General features: G+C 52.6%; 4 protein-coding genes across 4 annotated transcripts; 1 reads left to right on the forward strand and 3 right to left on the reverse strand.

Moving 5' to 3' along the window:
* Positions 1-5,504: 5,504 nt before the first annotated feature.
* EsH8_IV_001184 (uncharacterized protein) lies at positions 5,505-6,508 on the reverse strand (the record flags this gene model as incomplete). Its single annotated transcript, XM_083266074.1, has 2 exons — positions 5,505-6,328; positions 6,391-6,508. 2 exons carry the CDS (start codon positions 6,506-6,508, stop codon positions 5,505-5,507), a joined length of 942 nt encoding a protein of 313 aa, XP_083124969.1.
* A 2,383-nt stretch (positions 6,509-8,891) lies between these two features.
* EsH8_IV_001185 (uncharacterized protein) lies at positions 8,892-9,236 on the forward strand (the record flags this gene model as incomplete). Its single annotated transcript, XM_083266075.1, has 1 exon — positions 8,892-9,236. One exon carries the CDS (start codon positions 8,892-8,894, stop codon positions 9,234-9,236), a length of 345 nt encoding a protein of 114 aa, XP_083124970.1.
* A 2,687-nt stretch (positions 9,237-11,923) lies between these two features.
* Positions 11,924-13,699, reverse strand: EsH8_IV_001186 (plasma-membrane choline transporter-domain-containing protein; the record flags this gene model as incomplete). The annotated part of the gene is made up of 3 exons (XM_083266076.1): positions 11,924-12,241; positions 12,340-13,353; positions 13,424-13,699. The coding sequence occupies 3 exons, from the start codon at positions 13,697-13,699 to the stop codon at positions 11,924-11,926; spliced, it is 1,608 nt and encodes a 535-aa protein (XP_083124971.1).
* A 1,915-nt stretch (positions 13,700-15,614) lies between these two features.
* EsH8_IV_001187 (protein kinase regulatory subunit ATG17) lies at positions 15,615-17,298 on the reverse strand (the record flags this gene model as incomplete). The annotated part of the gene is made up of 2 exons (XM_083266077.1): positions 15,615-16,634; positions 16,747-17,298. The coding sequence occupies 2 exons, from the start codon at positions 17,296-17,298 to the stop codon at positions 15,615-15,617; spliced, it is 1,572 nt and encodes a 523-aa protein (XP_083124972.1).
* Between the last annotated feature and the right edge of the window lie 2,388 nt (positions 17,299-19,686).

Below are 19,686 nucleotides of genomic sequence, written 5' to 3' on the forward strand. Positions count from 1 at the left end.
AGAATATTCGGTTAACGTGTCATCGGTTGACGCTCAAAGTGCCGGGAATGCCATAGTCCTGGGACATGTCTACTTGAGAGCCCACTACTGTCCAAGATCGAAAGGCAGGGAAAAGATCTCGCTTCAAAAAACGTTCTTCGTGGGACTATGCTTCGAATCTTGTCGAGGTAGGGCGAATGGCTGAGAGATGCCAGAGCCCCCCGTCACGAGGACCTAGAAACCGGTTCAACCATACCCTGCCAAGAGCAGCATCGCAGACGGTTGCAGCATTTCCAAATGACGATGATCATCGAGGGAAATCCCACGATGAGCGATACAATTGCAATGATAGCCTCGAGTGTCACCTCCATCTCGAACGTTTGGGCCGCGGCGCTATTGAAAATGCCGTTAAAGGTATTTGTGTTTGGACCCCTGTTGAGCGATGTCCGGAACGAAACGGACGATAGTCTCTAGCATTTTTGGAGAAAATTTCGACGTGACTCGGCGAGTCGAAGAAGCCAGGGTGCAAGAATCACCCAGATAGGTAGCTTTTTAGAGACGATTGAAACGAGGGATCGCGTCGGGTACTTGGCGTGCTGCGAATGATAAAAGACGCTTGAATAAAGGGCAAATCTTGTCAGAAGCTTGGGGGATCGAAGGTCATGTTATATCTTCAGCTTTATGCTTCGTTTCTGGCGTATATATGTCCATGGCTATGCTGGGGACTGGTTTCAGACCTGGGGGGGGATTCGAATGGGGTTCAATGTTGTCCGGGACCATCTGGATTGTGTCTGTAAGGCTCTGCCAACCAAGCTTAATTTACTTTTTGAGCTGTAAATCGGGCTTCCAATGGCAGTTTACTGCAACTTCATGTGCATAATAGTTTCGGGCTAGTGGGAAACCACCCTGCCGCTTGCTTTTGCAAGCAAGCCCTTCTCGGTAAGGCGACAGAACTACTTCTCAGATACCGGGCTCAACCAATGATCTTTCTGCTGCAAGATGCAGCGTCATTCTCGTGTTACGGAAGGGGTGCAGGTTGCACACCGCCCACATTGAGAACTTTCAGGTACCGGCATTGACCAATGACTGTCTGACAACGCCCATAGCCTCATTAGAGAGTATTGGGATGCTGGCCTCAACCAATCACAATAAAAGGATGAAATCTGAGCCCCAACACTGTTTGAGGATATAACTTTTGCCTTTCCTTACTGTTTCCCCTTGCGGGCCCAACCAAATCGAAAGAACGACACCGCATCGTCTTGAAGTTCATACCTCACTTTGCTCCTTTGTGAGGCCAACAAACACTTGGCATTGCTTTGTTCCACCAGACACATGGCTACCTCTAAGAAGCGACTTTCTGATAACGATTGGCGGCCCCATGAGTCTGCTATAAGGCGTATGATCGTGGAGCAGAACAAGTCGCGAGAAGAGACGAGGCTGCTACTGAAAGATGACGGGTTTCTGGTGACGTATGTATGCTTATTCTCTGTTTCCGTCGCAGCCATTGATCCGAACTTAGCCAGGGACAGCTCGAATTTATACTGAAGAAACTGGGCATCCGAAAAAAGGTCCCAAAGAAAAGCGGCGATGATTTTTGGCAATTCATAGGCTATCGTGTGGAAAAGAGGAAGCGACATGGCAAAGCCAGTGAGGTTATACTCAATAACCAAATTCTCAATCCCGCGAAAGTTCGCAGAGAGATAAGCCGTCATCAGCCAACGAGTCTCAGGAGGTTTACGCAAGGTGAGTTTTGCTGCCGGATACCTGCGTTTGTTTATTGAGATAAGATAGCTCCCATCAGCCCAAGAACCCCCTATGGTCTTGATGTCTCCATCTATACTCCAGTTACAACCCCATTGCGACCCTCATGGCCTAGTAGTCTTCCGTGGCTTCGGTTCCAAGCAACCTTTTCCCAAGGTCAGGCATCCCATCTCTAAGACTATCCGTCGTTTCAATTATTGATATCTTGAAGGCAACAGTCTCTTCAGGTTACCAAAGAGCATCAAAACCGGCCGGGATATGATGGCCTTTGAACAAAGATATATCACAGTTAACGAACTACTGCATATCCCCCACGTCTTGCGTACCAGAGATGCGTTTAATCTGACTGCTGAAATTGAAGCAGTCATGCCTGAAACATACGAGAATGAGAACATCATCAGGGCCCAATCATTAACACTTGGTGGCAGCGAAGAATACTGGCACGAATGCATCAAGATCGCATTTTACAAGCTTTCGAATCACATAGACGGTACCATGGCTGTTAGTTGGCAATGGCATCCGATCGCCAAGCTGCTTCTAAGCTCTGGCATTACCAAGTCACCTATCAGAATTGATAGATTTACTGACATAACGGTAGCCGCAGCTGTAGAAAAGCTTTTCCAGTGCGCTCTTAATTTTTCAGATTCTCGGATTTACCGAGGGATTAAATCTGTGGAAGGGGAAATCATCGACTGGCTTTTGTCTTCGGGGCAGAATCCAGACTACCCACTCCTCGGATCAGACGGAATTCTGATGACACCGTTGCAACAGGCGGCAAAGAATAGAAGTTCGGAGCTCATGATCAGACTGCTGGATTTCGGGGCACAGCCGAATCTAACATACGATGAGTTTGAAACGTCTCTCCGATCCGTCATTCTCAACTACAGGGAATTCGGCGAAGCGCGGCTTGACTTGGTCAAACGATTACTGAAAGAAGCAGCTTCAACAAGTGTAAATGACACAGGCTACTTGGAGGATGCACTGCACCTTGCTTTGATGGCTGCGGATACCTCTGACTTGCCTCCCTTTTACTTATTTGGGCTCGTCGACGCCCTCATTCAAAATGGGGCAGATGTCCTCCAACAGCGTCAGGTTGCTGATCAGCAACAATGGTTTATTGAGAAATTCAATGCCATTGGGCAGGCTGCTGGTTTCAAGTCCGAGTCAAAAGCAGTTTTCTACGTTTTGCTCCTTCTGGAGAAAGCCCAGCTTGATAGTCTGATCCCTCGAGCACGCCTCGTTACAACAGATGTCGTCCTGCTAGCTGCCGCACGAGGAAATCTCCGGGTGCTCCAAATGCTCAAAGACTGGAATGTTAACATTAATGATGCAGAAAGCCGTGGAATTTCTGCTTTACATGTCGCTGGATATTACGGTCATACTTCCACCTGCTCCTTGCTTCTCAAAGATAGGGTGCTAGCTCACGGGCAGGGGCATCAGAAACAAGTCGTATCACCTCTACATCTTGTATCGCACAAAGGTGACTTGGTCACCATTGACATTTTGTGTCGCTACGGAGACGATGGATGTACCACCTGCCAGAAACCACTGATAGGTTCGAAAGAGCCAAAATATCAGAGTATGGGTCTGAGCGCAAAAACTACAATGCTCGACCACGGTGCTGCTGTGATTGATGGTCAGGTTGAAAGCGCGCCACAGCCAGGGTGGTGGAATATTACGCAACGTATCCTTCAAAATAACGACCATGGCATCCTCCATCTTCAGCAATGTATTTCTATGATCGAGGCAGCAGGGCTCGGTTGCAACCGGCATTCCATACAACTCATCTTGGCACAAGCATCAGGCTACGACCCCAGAGCACTTTGTATCAGTGTTTTATATTCAGGGGCCATTGGCACTACGACAATTCGGAGACTCTTGAGAAGTCGCCCGCCATCTAAATTGACGATGGATCTTGAGGCATCAGCCATCGGCATAGCTGCATGGCATAACGAGTTGGAACTACTTGATTTGCTCCTTAAGGAGTTTCAGACACCAGCCTTGGCAGTTATCCCTCGCCTTCACTGCAACGACAACATCTGGAATAAGAGTGCATGGAATCTCTATGAAGTTTTGTCAGAGATATTCAATCTACCACAGCAACAGAAATATCCTTTCTGGCACTTCGACTGTATTCTCGGTTCGCCAGTTGTTCTCGCCATTTGGTCACCAGAATCACTACAGCGCATGTTGAATCATGGGTACCAGCCTGATAGACTCACAATGTCTGTGGCAGCCAGGCTAGGCTATCAATTTGTTCTTCGGATGCTGGTGCGGTATCCCAGACTTCTTGGTGGATTTGAGAACTTACATGGGCCCTTGTCAGTTGCTGCTCAAAAGAATGATCTTGTAGCGCTGGAGATCCTCTTGAATAATGGGGAAGACGTCAATGAGGATAACCGTTCAGTTGAAAGAGGCAGAAGCCCTCTTCAGGCAGCCATTGAGATTAGCAACCTACAAATGATTGACCTACTACTCAAAACTGGGGCTGACGTCAATGCCCCCGCTGCTTACGACCGAGGCGCAACTGCCTTGCAATTTGCAGCAATCACAGGGCGTCTTGGAATCGCCAGGACTTTGGTGGATCTTGGAGCAGCAATCAACGCCGCTGGCGCTAAGATAGGCGGTCGAACTGCCTTGGAGGGCGCAGCAGAATACGGGAGAATTGATATGATCCAGTATTTTCTGACTCAGGGAGCTCAAACGATCGGCGAGGGTCGGCTGCAATATCTGCGTGCCATCAGATACGCCGAGAAAGAGGGGCATATAGTAGCTGCCAATCTGCTAAGGGACTATCGTGAGTGGACACCACATGACCATGCTCTGTGGGGTGACTTGAAATCATTGTCAAAGAAGGAGTGCGAAGAGTACAGAGAAGAATTCCTAGAGAAGGAAACACATGACATGCTAGAAAAAGGTGAGGATTCAAGCGAGAAGCAGCCTAAAAACAATGGAAGGTATGACCTGCCGATGATGGATTTGATTGCCGGTCAAATGGATGACGGCAATGTTGACTCGCGCGTATCAGGCATCGTAGGTGGAACTATCACAGAGTTGGAAGATCTGGAGATGTTGACGAGGGATAATCTCGAATTCTGGTCCGGGGTGTGATGTTCAGCAACGCAATGAGAGTGAATATTTAGGTGTTATCTTTGAATTTTAGTATATTTCATCACTCTTTTACAATCATGAGGTATTGGCGAATGATATTCCACATGCAAGACATATTTTGTACCAGAAGCAATCTGAAATAGTTAACTTAGCAGGCGAAAAACAGACAGATACAACTCTGTTTTCGGTTTCAATTTTGCCTTTCGACGAATGCTACAGAAATCTTGTGCGCAACTACCTAGAACATCATCAGGCATACAGTCGTGTGATACAGAGTGGAGTGGGTGTGTTTTTAAATGAGCATGATATCTGATATCTAGTATAGTGCGTACGTTGTATGTGCTGTGCCCCATATGCGCGTTAACTTTGTTGTTAGATGATGCAGTTGGAAGTCTTGACCGCAATCGGCTGTTAACAAGGGTTAACGTGAGCGGCCTATTTGAACCCCCCCCCCCCCAAAATAACGGCGGGATTATCTCGCATCGTCCAAGAGGACCTCCGTCAGCTACTGGATACGTGTCGTGAGTAACGTTCTGCGTGCCGGTCACTGGATTCACATGAGAGGTTTATGCCATCCCGCGTGATTCGAATATGTAGCGACGGAGAGCAGCTCACCCTGCAACTACAAAATCGGCTAGCCGAGCATCCTACCTTTAAACCTTAGTTTTCCGTGCAGTAGTACATGCCGGGATAAGAGGTCGCAAATGCCATGCCCAAGCCAACCGAGTTTCCTCGTAGGCTGGCAAAGCCCACCTCTTCATCCAAGCCGTGTCTAACACCTCTGCATTCGGCCGCTCTGTAGGCCTCCATGCGAGCATCCAGTGCAACAGCTCAAACAATGCAGCCTTTTCCTCCTCACTGATAACGTCCATACCACAAGACTGCCTCGGGTCTTGTACCCATTGCTCGAACCTCCTATCCCATGTCCATATGTCACACTCATTACTGAGCGGTCTTCCCGCTTTGTCGAACCACTTGGACCGCTGTTCCCAATTATCCCACCACTCAGACAGCGGAGGACCTTGTAATTGGACCTGCTGCGCCGTGATTTCGTCCTGAGGTGCGAGGATTCCGTCGATGAGGGACCTGTGTGCAAGCAACTCGAAGATGGCGCAACCGAGGCTCCATATATCCGACGCAAAGGAAAGAGGCATCGTCGGCTCGAAGAACGCCTCAGGTGGGCGAATCACAAGGGGTGTGTACGATTCAAAGCGGGACTTATCTGACGGGCGGAAGGCAACACCAAAGTCGCCAAGTAATAGCTTCGCCTCGTTCAGGGTGATCTCATCGCTTGCCATTCCAAGCCACATAGGCGGGACGGCGCACGAAGGAATCCCGGCTGCTGAAGAGATCGGTTTTCCGTCGAGGCGGACAACCGGTTGCGGCTCCGGGGCTCCAAAATTAGCATACAACTGCTCCACTGAGAGATTGTTTAGAGAAGAATGGAGCTGGAGAAGCAGGTTGCCAAGATGAAGGTCTGGTAGACGGTGTTATTAGATTATCAAAGGAGATGCGGCAATGAGGATACGAATCACATACCTCCATGGGCATAACCCTGTGAGTGAACAAGAGAAATAGCCATAGCAAGCTGGGCGGCCAGAGACCGAGCAACGTCGAGCTGGAACAGCCTCGGGTCCGATGCCTCTTTCGCATCCATGAGGCTACATCTTGCTGGGATTGTTGTAAAACAAGGATGAGTCCCATTGGGGCCGTCAATACTAAAGCGATCAACGACCATAGGGATCATCGACGCCTTGTCTGCGGCGCGGCTGGAAGCAGCAATTCCTGTCGTAAGCTGAGACAGAATATCTACCTCTCGCTTGTCTGCATCTGCAGTGCCGACCTTGATGGCGACATATTTTGATGTTTGTTCGTCAAGAGCGAGCCAAGCCGTTGAAAACGTGCCGTGACCAAGCTTGTGTACAATGCGGTATCGCTTGTGAAGACAATCATCGATTTGGACGGGATGATAACCACCCGGCCGGTAGTCGCTTAATCTTTCCACGTCTTCAATATACCCGTATTCAATACCCGACGCCGCCACCGTCAAGCAGCGCGCATCTGAGAAGGTGCAAGGCTTTCGCGTTGAAAATCGATAACTGGAAAGACACGATCGTCGCCAAAACACGCGTCGCTGTAAGGTCCGCCGGGAGAACCAGCCGCCCATCTGTGGGCTCGTATACAGGCTGGAAGAGGACAAACTGCTGCTGGACCCCGTACAGAAGCTTGTGCACATATTCTATGGTGGGGGGTAACCTGCATTGAAAGGCCAGGTAGGAGGCACTTGGCGTGGTTGATGGCGCGATGTCAGACGTGTCGGTGAACACTGCGTCTTGTGTTTTAGGGATATTGCCAAGCACGGTAGTAGGCGCCAAGGAGGCTCATTTCCCCCACAACGACTCACCGGCCCACCCCCTACCTACACCTGACAATACCTTCACATGAACAAATACAACCATACATGGAGAGAGATACTTATTTAACCTTCGAAATTTACCATAAGCCAACTAAGCATTTGTCATAGTATTGCTTTATATTTCCTCCGACACTGCCCGGTGTCTTGAACCGTCTCGCTATCTATCTTGTCGTCTACTGAAACTGTTGGTATCACAGGATACCCGTACGGGTGGTAATTCAAGTGTAAGTAACGAAAGGTCAAAACTGATACTGCATTCTGGTGTCTGTATGTGTTCAAGAGAAAGTATGTAGGTTGGCAGCAGCAGCAGTAGTGAAGATATCGCTGTTGGCAGCCCGGAGGTTAGATCTCCGGGTTCTGCTGCTGGCCGGCTCCCTGTACTCTGGCTGAGCAATCCAAAATATTGCGTGACCGTGACGTAAACGAGTGTGTTGTTCACCTTGCTGAAGTACAGCAGCTACGCGAGCGAGTCTCCGGCTCGGCCGGGATCAAATGGCTTTCTGCTCAGTAAACAGCTCCTGTGCGAGTCTGCTGCTTCCAGAACCATAAATCTCTTGGGCGGAGACGGCCAGCATCAAAGCGCGCCAAGGCAGCCAACCCCTTCGTTGCTGGTTACACAGCCCCTGGTTGGAGTATGAACATCTTGCAGACCAGCGAGAATGGCGTCGGCCAAATGGACGCCAAGCCGAAGTGATTACAACCGCAACTTCAAGGCAGGGTCTTGAAAAAATATGGACAAGGATATTGGAGCGTCACAAACATAACAGACCCATCAAGCACACCATCAAGACCACTTTTATGAATGGCGTACTGTGACTTCGCTTTCTGTAGACGGAGAATCTGCGAGGACAACGCCAAAGGAAGCTGGGTTGGGTTCAAAGTCGTGATCATATCGACCCGCTTCCTTCCTGGTGTTCATGCGTATTTTAGGACGGACTAATGTAGAAATGGTGTCACGATGTATGTAAGCCGTAATTGCAGTAGCGCAATTGCGGTTCCGCTTTTGCGTCACAAATGGAAATTGTGTTTTTATGTTCTTAGAGATTCTCATGTACTCTGTAAGCAAGCTGATCCACAAATATCTGTGCTCAGAAGAATTTCTACTTGTAAACACAAAAACCAATTTCGATTTCTACTTATTAGACACGCCCAAGACGTCCGCAGACAAGGGTGAGAGTTCTAGAACACAAGTTGGACACACTAAAGCACCTATATAAGCAAAATCGCCATTATAAACCACACTATTTGAAAATACAGTTCGAAAATTATATTGCAAAAAAAACGCCTTGTCTTTATTTCCTTACTATAGCGGAACTTCACGGAACTCTCTTTAATCGAATTTACCTAACTTAGTCTGGTCTGACATAAATATCAGCACCATTGATGCGTTCAGGAGGCAATGACTATGGTTGTAGGCGAGAATCTCCTATTTTGAAGTGGTTAAGACATGTTCAAAACTCAAATTAATTGCAACCACAAGAGTCGCGCGAAGCTCGTGCCGCACGCCGTGGGATAAATGTACCTCGATCCAGCCCTCTGCAGGCACATTTCTGTCTTCATTATACTGCAATCGACTTTCATTTCACACACATACATTCGTTTCTATAAGCATCGACATTCCGCAATGCTCGTCTCCACTCTCTTCGCTTTGGCTCCTCTTGCAGGTCTGGCTCTTGGTCAGCAAACCTGTGCCGTGGCACTCGACCCAATGCGAAACGCAGATGCGTTCACCACCGCCACTTTCAACGGCAAAATTGACGTCGCGTTCAACAATGAAGTACGCTTCGCCAGGCCGAATGGAAATAGTGCCGGCGTGCTATCACTCGCCAACGGGGACAATTATCGCAAGATCTACCGGATTGAAGGACCCAACAACGTTGCCCAGTTCTACTGGCTCAACGCTGGTCAACAATGCAAGACCAACCTGGGGTTTACCAGGGTCATTGCGGCCCAGTGGTATGTGCAATAAAATGGATTGCTTTCTTTAGACGAGCAAACTTGCCGCCGAGTATAGACGGAAGATGTAGACATGTCGAGGCTTCACGTTGGGGTAATGTCGAATGGTCAATCAAACGCGAGGGCTGCTCTTCATCATAAGGATTGTGCATTGTAAAGACGCTCCATATAGTGTCAAGAGTGTAGTAAAAACGATTAGAGAACTGCTCACAAATCTTACGAATTGAACTCAATTACTTTTGCCTCAAATAGATAATAATGGTAACAACTGTCCAAGGTTGGGCCACAGGATGGCCTGCAACCTTTATTATCAAGCTAAGCTATTGAAAGTTGATCAGTATGGTCCCTAGCAGCACAATGAATGTAGGACAAGAGTATTTTTGTCCAGTGTGTCTATAGTCTCGTAAAACACTGTCGTCCTCTGGCTTAGAAATGAGTACCTAAATGCGTGTTTATCATGGGAAGGGCTAGCAATAAAATTGAACGACCTCATACAATGAGCGAGTCTGGTCTTGGGATGTAGCACCCAATAGAACTTGTAAAGGAATCATCCGTATTCTAATCAAAAGAATAAGAGATAATTTCGCCATCGCGGCTGGCCGTCCTAAGCTGCAGCTACCGTTCTATAGAGGCTCTTCCCCAATCGTATGCAAGTCGATGTTATCACTTATTCTTTTGACTGGCATACAGATGACGCTAGAGCCAGATTTCTAGGTTTTAGCCTTCTGTCATACTGACAGGGCAGGTCTTTTCTTAAACTCAAATCCGACTGCAGAGCCAGTTTTCAAATGAGCCAGATCTAGATGTTGCAGAGCGGGCATTAAATCGGGAAACAAGATCCTTATTGTGTGGCTGGGAGCAATGTCGCCTCAAATCCTGGCTGCTAGGAAGAGATGAAAATGGATGTGACGGAGATTTTTAAGTGGCGAGTCTACAGTGTGTGGCTTGAGAGCCTAGAACTAACGCCTCATAAGGACCAAAACGGATGCTGAAGACAGGGGTCTAGTCGGCGAGCGAGGTTCTTGGCGTGACAGGGTGGGTCCTTATTCCAGTCGCCAGAAATGACCTGCAACGACGAAGTGGCAGCAGCATGTCAATCCAGCTCCTAGATCTCAACCTCCAAACATGGGGGATAAGCTGGAAACATACCTCACGAAACAGACACATGCCGGTTCAAGCAGTCTCCTCATCACATATTTAAGACTGTCTGCCTCCAGCTCCCGGGCGTCAAACCCGGCTATTAGAAGGAGCCTGACATGGATTTCGCGGCCAAGGGATATAAATGATGCATGCAAGTGTGTTTGTTACTGCTTGCTCAAGGTGCCCATTTTCGAAAGCCTACTGAGGCTCCAAGTAGCAGGTGCTGAATACCTGACCTGCGGAGCCATTGCAGGCCATCAAGGGTTATCAACGGAGAATGAGACACGTTGTGCGAAATGATTAAAGACTCGGACACAGCAGCAGCTTGGTACAATATTATAGGACCACGTATCTGGACGGAAAATACTCAGTTGCAACAACGCAATGGCGGAAAGACATCACAACGCATGGGCTTTTAAAACAAGTTCACTCCCGCAAGGAACCCACCCACCCGAGAATGGCCTTTTGCTCGTCATCCTCGTTTTTAGATACCATCCCGATAGCTACCGAATTCCTCCCAGGGGATACCATCCAAAGAATCTCAGCATCCCACCAACCCACATAACCAACCCAGCACCAACAATACATCAAATCGGCCGCCCCGATCCGTGGCCCACTACCCCACTATTCCCCGTCCGACCTCCGCGCGGTGTGCGCCCCCCTCGTCGCCAACCCGGCCATCCTCCGCCGCTACCGCAAACCCCCCCCCCCATCGTGAAAAATTCTGCAAAAACTCTGCAGGACAATAGCTAGCCAGACCCGCGAGGAAACAGACCTCTTAGCCTCCCTTCCCTGCTCTCTTTTCCATCGGCAGTTCCCACTGCTCGTTCGCAACCGGCCGGTTGGCCCAATGGCAAGGCGTCTGACTACGATTCACCCCTCCCCTTCTTCCGAAGCAAAAAGGTGTTTCCGTGTAATCAGGAGATTCTGGGTTCGACCCCCAGGCTGGTCAATATCTTTTGCTCTCTCTCTCCCCACTACCCCCCCCGCCCTCCTCCTACACGAATGTCTAGTGGATTGGGTAGGTAGGCGAGCGTTGTTTCCTTTTCGTCTGCCCGTCCCGTCAGCCAATGCTCTACAGGTGGACCTAGCCGTGGCAGCATACATCAACTCAATCGGTCTCTGTGGCTCAGTTGGAAGAGCGTTGGTCTCATATCATCTCCCGAATATGACTCTGTCTTGAGACAGGGATATCCAAAGGTCGCAAGTTCGAGCCTTGCCAGGGACATGTTGTGTTTTTTGCATGTTTTGATGATGCACATTGGAATACATACACACACACATAAATATGTATATGTGTTACCCATGCTACTGCGCATGTATTTTTGCGTTTTGGAAATGCAGGTAGGAGGGCAGTCAGAGGGAAAGCCCAAAGTAGACACAAACCAATCATGGATGGTAGAATAGGGCGTCTTTGGACGAAAAAGAACATTACATATTTATTATTACATCGAGGTCGTCTGTTGGCAGACACAGCGTTGTGTCTCCTTGGGGTATCCAATCTCTTCTTCCTCCACACACCTTCACACACAACCCACAACCAAATCATACACTTCTCGATCAAGCGTGGATGGCCTGCTGGACATGGGGGTAGACCCGGACCATCTCGTCGTACAGCTGCGGGTGGTCCCGCATCAGAACCTGGGGGTCCCAGGCGGAGGCGACGAAGATGGTGTCGATGCCGCTCGAGATGGGCGTCGTGAAGACGTTGGCGATCTGGAGGCCGATGAGGAAGGCGAAGGCGACGACGACGGGCGTGTAGCTGCCCGTCTGGTTGTAGGCGGGGCTCGTGAAGACCATGTACAGGTAAGCCAGCAGCGCGCAGGCGTAGCCAATGAAGGTGGCGCCAAAGGAGAGGACGGGACCGATGAGGCATTCCTGGAGTGTCTTGTCAGCAATTGTGCTCCAATGCCCAGAGCCAAGCGCGGGCGCGCCGGCGGCGTATGAGGGGTGCAAGGGGCGCGGGATGCACTTACGTTGACCAGCGCGTCAATGCCGCGGTCCTTGATCATCCTCCAGGTGTCCTTGGCGGCGGGGATGTAGGCCTTGCCGTAGAGGGCAATGTGGGAGAAGGCGTATCTGTTGAGGAAGGTGACGGCCCAGTCGAGCAGGGAGATGAGGCAGCCCAGGATGCAGAAGAGGACGTATCCGACAATGTTGCCGTCCCCGGCCGACTGCTGGCGGGCGACGGAGCAAAGGTGGCGGAGGAGGTTGATGACGGCGACGATGAGGCTGCCGAAGCTGATGGAGCCGAAGCTGTAGGTCAGGGAGCGCTTGAGGGCGCCGCGGGTGGCGCCCTTGGGGAAGTTGTTGACGCAGAAGTACCACGAGCCGTAGACGCCCGAGATGGTGACGTGGATGACGTTCTTGAGCACCTCAGAGATCCAGTACATGGCGAAGGTGATGAAGACGAGGAGGCCGATGACCTTGCCCTGGCTGCACTGGCCGGCGCGGCACTGGGGGTTGTCGGCGGACGGCTGGTACTTGGAGTAGGTGGCGACGAGGGTGACGGAGTACCAGGCGGCGAAGGCGGCGCCCAGCATGCCGCCGAGGAAGGAGACGAGGTAGACGTGGCCGTACTTCTTGGAGACCTGGATGGAGGTCTTGAGCATGAGGGCGGAGAAGGGGATGCGCGGGATCCAGCTGATGAAGGCGAAGACGAGGAAGACGCCGAAGATGAGGAAGACGATGCCGCCCGAGTAGTAGCGGCGCGACAGCATGTAGATGGCGGTGACGAGGGCGAAGACGATGTTGAGGATGCCGGTGACCCAGATGAAGGCCTTGGGGAAGAGGCGGGCCATCCAGACGTAGGCGTAGCTCAGGACGACGGCGACGGCCAGGACGAAGGCGAAGAGCACGATTGTGTTCGTGCTGAGGCCGAAGGTGTTGCCGCCGTCGTAGATACCGCCGCCGTTGAGGCTCTTGGTCGCCGAGTACCCAGATATCGTCAGGCCAGAGACGGCCGCGAAGCCGAGGAAGACGGCGAGAAACTGCACGGGGGGTTAGCGAGCCGTTGCGAGACTCGGGCGGCGGGGAGGGGGAGGGGGAGGGGGACGGTACCAGAATGGCAGCCCAGAGGTCGTTCCACTTGGGCTTGTCAATCTTGAAGGCCTCCTCGAAGGTGTACTTCTCGGGATCGTGGCCCTGGGGCGGCGCATTGTATCCGTAGCCGTTGCTGCCGTTGTCGAAGCCTTGCGGCGGCGGGTAGCCCTGCTGGTAGCCATTGTTGGTGTTATTGTATTGCTGGGCGTACTTGGGATCGTACGGCTGCTGCTGTTGCTGCTGCTGCGGCTGGCCACCGTAGTAGCCAGCGGACTCGCCATAAGGTTGCGACATTCGCGCCGCAGGTCGATGGTGCTGGTCCGAACGGGCGACAATTGCAATTGGCGATTCAGGAAGGACGAGCAAGCAGTGTGGTGTTTCCTGGCAAAGACGGGGGGATCGTCTCTCTGGTGGTTTTTTTGATCGCAAAGGAAACTAACACCGGGGGAGGGATATCAAGAAAAGAAATGGAGGAGAAAAAAGAAAGTTGATGGGAAAGGACGGGTCGCACGCAGAGTGTGTGAGTGAGGAGGAATGGGTGTTTCGATGACGGAGCTATTTGATAAACTAAGGTACCAACTAATTAGTTCAAGCACGGGGAAGCAAGAGGCGTGCGCGCCCCCCTTCCGTCCTCTCTTTCAGTCTGGGCTCTGGGCTCTGGGCTCTTATCACTGGCCTCTGGCTCTGGCTTCTGGCCTCCAATCTCCAATCTCCAATCTCTTCCCTCTGCCGTTGCGCAACCAAAACAGCTGCTGGTGCATCATTTCCCCCCCGGCACACTTTGAGTCAACTAGCCCAACAAGTCTAAAAAGCCAATCCAGTTTAGCTTTCACCCGTGCGCTGCACATGGTAACGTCATTGGGCGGCGCGCCGGCCCAATGCACTGTGGAATCGGCATTACCGCAGGGGGGGCCGCAGCAGATGGACGCCGCCTCAGCTGCACAGGGGTTACCTATTTGGTAGTGTACCGGTAGTGTAGTGTACATTAATTACATGGTGCACATGCACGCATGCGCCGTACTCCGTAGTAGCAGCACGGAGCAGAACTGCAGTACGCGTCGTCGTGCCCAGAGTCACGTGTCGATGGCCAAGAGCTTCGTCTGGGCCTTCCCGGCCTTGGCGGCCGCTTGGTGGAAGGTTAAACTTGGCTTATGTAATTCCAAGCCCACGGTCGGGCCGTCGCTGGTGAGGTGAGGTGAGGTGAGGTGAGGGTGAGGGTGAAGGTGAATGGGGAGGACGCCAATGCAGGCCAAAGAGTCTGTCTGTCCGTCAATCAAACAACATGGGACGAACTGATTCCCTCACGGACACTGGCCTGCGATCTTTCTTTTCTTCTAGGAGGGTTTTCTTCCCATGATCCAGCTTATCGCATTGAATCCTTCCTTGCTCCAGATCGTGTATGCCTCATGACGAAAACCGGTGTTGTGGTGCAACCGGTGCGGGGGGGTGTTTGTCCCAATGTCCAATGTCCACAGCAACCAGGCACAATGTGCATGTCGACAGCGTATGGCTGAGACAATCTCTCGGGTATCGGCATCCATCCCTCCTCCCTACCCTCCACCCAGTCCGCCAATCCGCCAATCCGCCAATTCACCATTCCACCATTCCACCATTCCACCGTTCCGCCCATGCCAACATTTCCACCAGCCAAGCGCAGAATCAGCCCAGCCAAACCCGCTGCCCTGTTGCGAACTAGGGGAGTGGATCGCGGTACCCAGCCTGTTGCAGGGACCCCGTCGAATAAACACCAGAAAAAAAGGCCCAGGTCCCGTTGGCGCGGCGCCCCCGTTTTCTAATTTGTCACTGCATGTCTTTCTATTTAGGGCTTGCGCCGAGGGGGCATCACGAGCTTGCCAGGAGGTTTGCATCTCGTCCAGAATTGTAAGACTGTGGAAAGCCGTAATGGTCATTCATTCTTCGTCCCCACTTCAGAAAACGGGACAGGCAACTACAGAGATTTCATACAAGACGGTGAAATGAAAAAAATAAAATAAAAATAACAGTGTCCAGCCAAGTAAGGGCATGAAAAAGAATATTCCAAAAAACAGACTTTGACGCCATCCGAACCGTCCCGCGCCTAGCTGGAGGCCGCCTTCTTTAACCATGCCCTGACGCCAAATTGGAAGGAAAAAATAAAAATAACCCAAATTCGCGGATACCCCTTACTCTTACTCTTGACCGGCCCGCGACCATTCCGCAGCGCTAGCTACTACTGCTGCTGCTGCTGTTGGCTTCGCTCCAGCCTGTCCCGGGCCGCATCGACGACGCTCCTGTCCAGCGTCGGCGTGCTTCTCTGCCCGCCAGCCGCGTCCTCCTCGGCCGCGCCGTCGTCAACCGCCACGAGCTCCCACCTCCTCATCCCGCCGTCCATGCCGGGCCACAGGTCCGTGGGGATGAACTCGCCAATGTCCTGCCGGAAGCCCTCGCGCTCCCGCCTGTCGTTCTCCATGAGCTTGTCGACGTTGTCCTTGGCCTTTTTCCATATGTTTTGGATCTTATCCTCCACCATCCGCCGCCTCTCCACCTCCAGGATGAGGTTGTCGTACGCGCCCGCGTACTTTTCGTAAAAGTCCCTCAGCTCGTCCATCTCGCCGAGCTTGTCGTAGATGGTGTACCGTTCGTCCTCCCACCGCTGCAGGAACTCCGCCTCGCTTGCGATGTAGCTCGCCATGCGCCCGCCCATGTCCTCCAGCGCCGCGAACGCATCCAGCGTCCCCAGGAACGCCGTCCGGATCTGCCCCGTCTGCCGGGTCAGGGCGGCGAACTCCTCCTCCATGGCCTGCAGCCTCTCGTTGATCTCTTGCATGACGCTGTCGACCTCGGATGCGTCGCTGACAACAATGTCCAGCATGTCGGCGCGGTCCTGCGTCGTAATGGGCTCGAGGTCGTCCATGTGCGACTCCTGGTCGGCAATGACGCCGGATATCGACACGCCGTCGCCTCCCTGGGACTGCGTCACCTCGGCCGCCCTCCGCCGGGCGAGGGCCGCGCCGCCTTCCGTCGTCCGGACCGCCGTGACGCAGAGATCAAAGTGTTTTGTAAGTGACGTGAGGAGTTGTGCCATGCAATGCGAGTGGTCGACGAGGGAGCCGAGCAGCTCGGGCACCGTATCGTAGGAGGATGAATCGGAAGGAATCCGGGGCAGCGGTGTTGTCGTCTTTGTTTTCTTCAGGGCACGCAGGTCGTCGTCGAATCGGAGGAGGTCGCCGTCGAACGAGGTTTGGATGGTCTGCAAATCGGTACTGTCAGCTTAACTCTACCTATGGGTGAAAGAAGAAGAACAAGGCGGCGATGATGATGATGAAGCAGGAGGTTTCATCGTTGAGGGCGGGCATTCGCACCTGCAGCTCGCCAAGGCTCTGCTTCAGAGCCTCGACCATGACGTAGACGCTCTTCTCGTCGACAAAGTCCATCAGGTTGCGCCGCTCCTCGCCGGACGGGCGGAAGTTGGCCTCGACAGTGGTGTTCCTGAGCATGGCCATGGTGTCCTGCAGCTTCTCGTTTGTGGCATCCATCGTCTTGACGAGGTTCTTGAAGTCGCGCTTGCCGGCGTCGTAGGTCCTCTTGAGGCCGCGGCGGACCTTCATCAGGAGCGCCGACTGGTCCGAGATGGCGCGCTGCAGGAACTGGCTCTCGGCGTACAGGACGACAGCCTCCTCGTGGGCCTGGCGGGCGTCGGTGGCTATCTCGTTGGCACGCAGGACGGCGGTTATGGACGAGAGCGATCGTTTGGCGGCGAGCAGGTGTTCCACCAGTGTCTCAACCGGCACGGCGTCGGCAACGGCGGAGCCGGAGGTGGAGGGGGCATCACGGCGCTCTCTGGAATGTGAAAGGGAGTCTCGGCCGGCCGAGGTGGACGAGGCTGGGCTCCGGTGCGACGGGGAATTCGCCATGTTGAATGGAAAAAAAAGAGAGGAACAGGCAAAAGTGCTTCACGACAGAGGGTCAGGAATTGGAGCGATGCATGTTTAAGAGGAAAGGGTCGATTAGGTGATAATAGGTGATGTACAGCCAGAAGAGAAGGCGAAGAGGACAGCAGGGGGGAGAGATGGGTGAATAAGGGTGGAAGAACGGTTGGGATGGACGGGACGGGATGGAATGGGATGGTGTAGGCGACGAGGATGATGTCGCGATAAGGTTGGAGCTCGGTCAGGTGTGTTATCCTTATCGCGGACCACTACGTCGTCCGCACCGTCAGTCTGCTGCAGCTCGTGCAGGGTGAGGGAGTGGTGGAGTAGTGAGTGAGTGAGTGAGTGGTGGACGCCTCGCCCGCTCTCTCCCTCGCTGGACGGCCGTTCGCAGTGCAGCCTTATGTCACCCAAGCCATAGGGTGGAGACCCTGTCCCCTGAAGAAGCGAGCTTCTGCGCGTTTTGATTGGCCATGACTCGGCGGGATGGGGGATCTCGCTCTGTGTCTGGGAGCTCCCCCGTAGCTGGCGTTTCTCCAGCGCTCTCCAGCGCTCTTCAGCGCTAAAACTGTGTAGGTACACAACTCGGATGATCCAGATGATATCACACCGCCCACGCCCGCCGCGAGCGGAAGCGACTCGCTCACCTCGGCGTCACCTCGCTCACCTTGAGTGCTCACCTTGGCTGGCTGGGCCTGACGTCGCAGCAGTTCATCTTCAATCCGTGTTCTAGAACTGCCACAGGGGGGGCTAGACCCCGCCTCGCCCGAGCTTGCGACCGAAACGGGCCTCTGTCCAACATGCGATGAAACCAGGCACCGTCTGACGCATGTATCAACCAAACACCAACGCTGAGCTTACGTCGTCGGTGCGTGCTGGGCTCGCAAGGCTGGCAGGCTCCGTCATCCCGACAGCTGCCCGAGCCCGAGAAATGGATGACAGCTGCAAGCTCAGCTTGAGCTCTGGTAGCCACACACACACACACACACTCCGTGTTCGACCAGTTTTGCTTTGTATGCCATGACCCCATTGACCAGACTCCGCCGTTCTTTGTGTCTTCAAGCAGCCACACTCGATGCGGCTGACCTCTCGGCTCGGATCGACTCGAATCAACAGGGATGTCATCGAGACAGCATCAAACTCGGACCAAAGCTCGGAATCAAGCTCGTAGCTTTCACCGGAGCTCGCCGAATGGCTGTGTCTCAGTCCGCGCAAGCCGTCGTATAGGGGTCCTTGCCTCTCCCCACCCACGGCAAAGCCCCGGAATCAGCCCGCTGAGGCTGAGATATCCACGGACATGTGGCTGCGCAGAGCAGCGGGACTGCAATGCACAGCACGGGCTCCCTTCCACCTAGTATTGGTAACAGTCCACACAACCTACCCAGGCAGACTTTACTTTGCGTCTTAGAAACATGGCTCATGGAAAAGTTCGGCACCTGTCTGTCAGCTAAATCATGTTTTTGGTATAGTCGTCTCCACTTGGTGTTCTGGCCTCATCCTTTGAGTAGCCAGTCACCCAGTCAAGTCGTCCTCAAAGACGGTACAGTGGTTGGCATACCTGACGCAGTGTACATACACCACCACGATTCCAAAACAGACCTCTTCTCAATGCGAGATGCAAGTATTGTTGTCAGACGGCTGAGATGAAGATGTAGACAGTCCGCCCTCGATCAACCCGGCCGTCCATTGTATGTAAGTAGTTTATGAAGAAAGATGTTGAACTTCGGTTGCTCATTTTTCTAACTGCAGAACCTGGACCACACAGCACTCAGTGTGTCACTAAGGGAAAAGACCAATCATCCTCATCTTTACGGATGTTGGGTCGCAGTCGCTTTGAAGAGGATGGACTTCCATTATGATCACACAAGTCGATTTGGACGGTCTTCGGGCCCTATCCTCCCCGAGTTGAATCAGGGTTTGGCGCAGACAAGACCGCCAACCATTGGTCATGGCGACAATAATGGCAGAATCTCGAGCGGCACACTTTATTCCCCTCCCTGAGCAGATCAACCCTCCAACCAGAGTCTGTTAGCCTCCACCATCTTGGAGTGTCGGCGAGGCGTCCGGGCCGATTGCGACGGTTGAGTTGTCCACCTTTCGCACGAATCCAACTCGACCAGGACAAGTTTTCCCATGGCCGCGGCGACCCCACCCCCTCATTGATGAAAAGAGGGAACTGATGGCATGATTCACGACTGACAAACCAACCTCGGCCGTGAGTCAGTAACCCTATTACCGAAGAGGTTGCCGAACTCGGCCATGACCAAACCCATAACTGGAAATCCTAGGAGCCCCAATCCTACGACCGTCCCCCGCACTCCCACATCACGGCATCGTGTTGGTCGGCGACGTAACATGCGGATATTCTCCGGC

This window comes from Colletotrichum jinshuiense, chromosome 4 (genome assembly GCF_051148585.1).
Source record: "Colletotrichum jinshuiense chromosome 4, complete sequence".
NCBI lineage: Eukaryota > Fungi > Ascomycota > Sordariomycetes > Glomerellales > Glomerellaceae > Colletotrichum > Colletotrichum jinshuiense.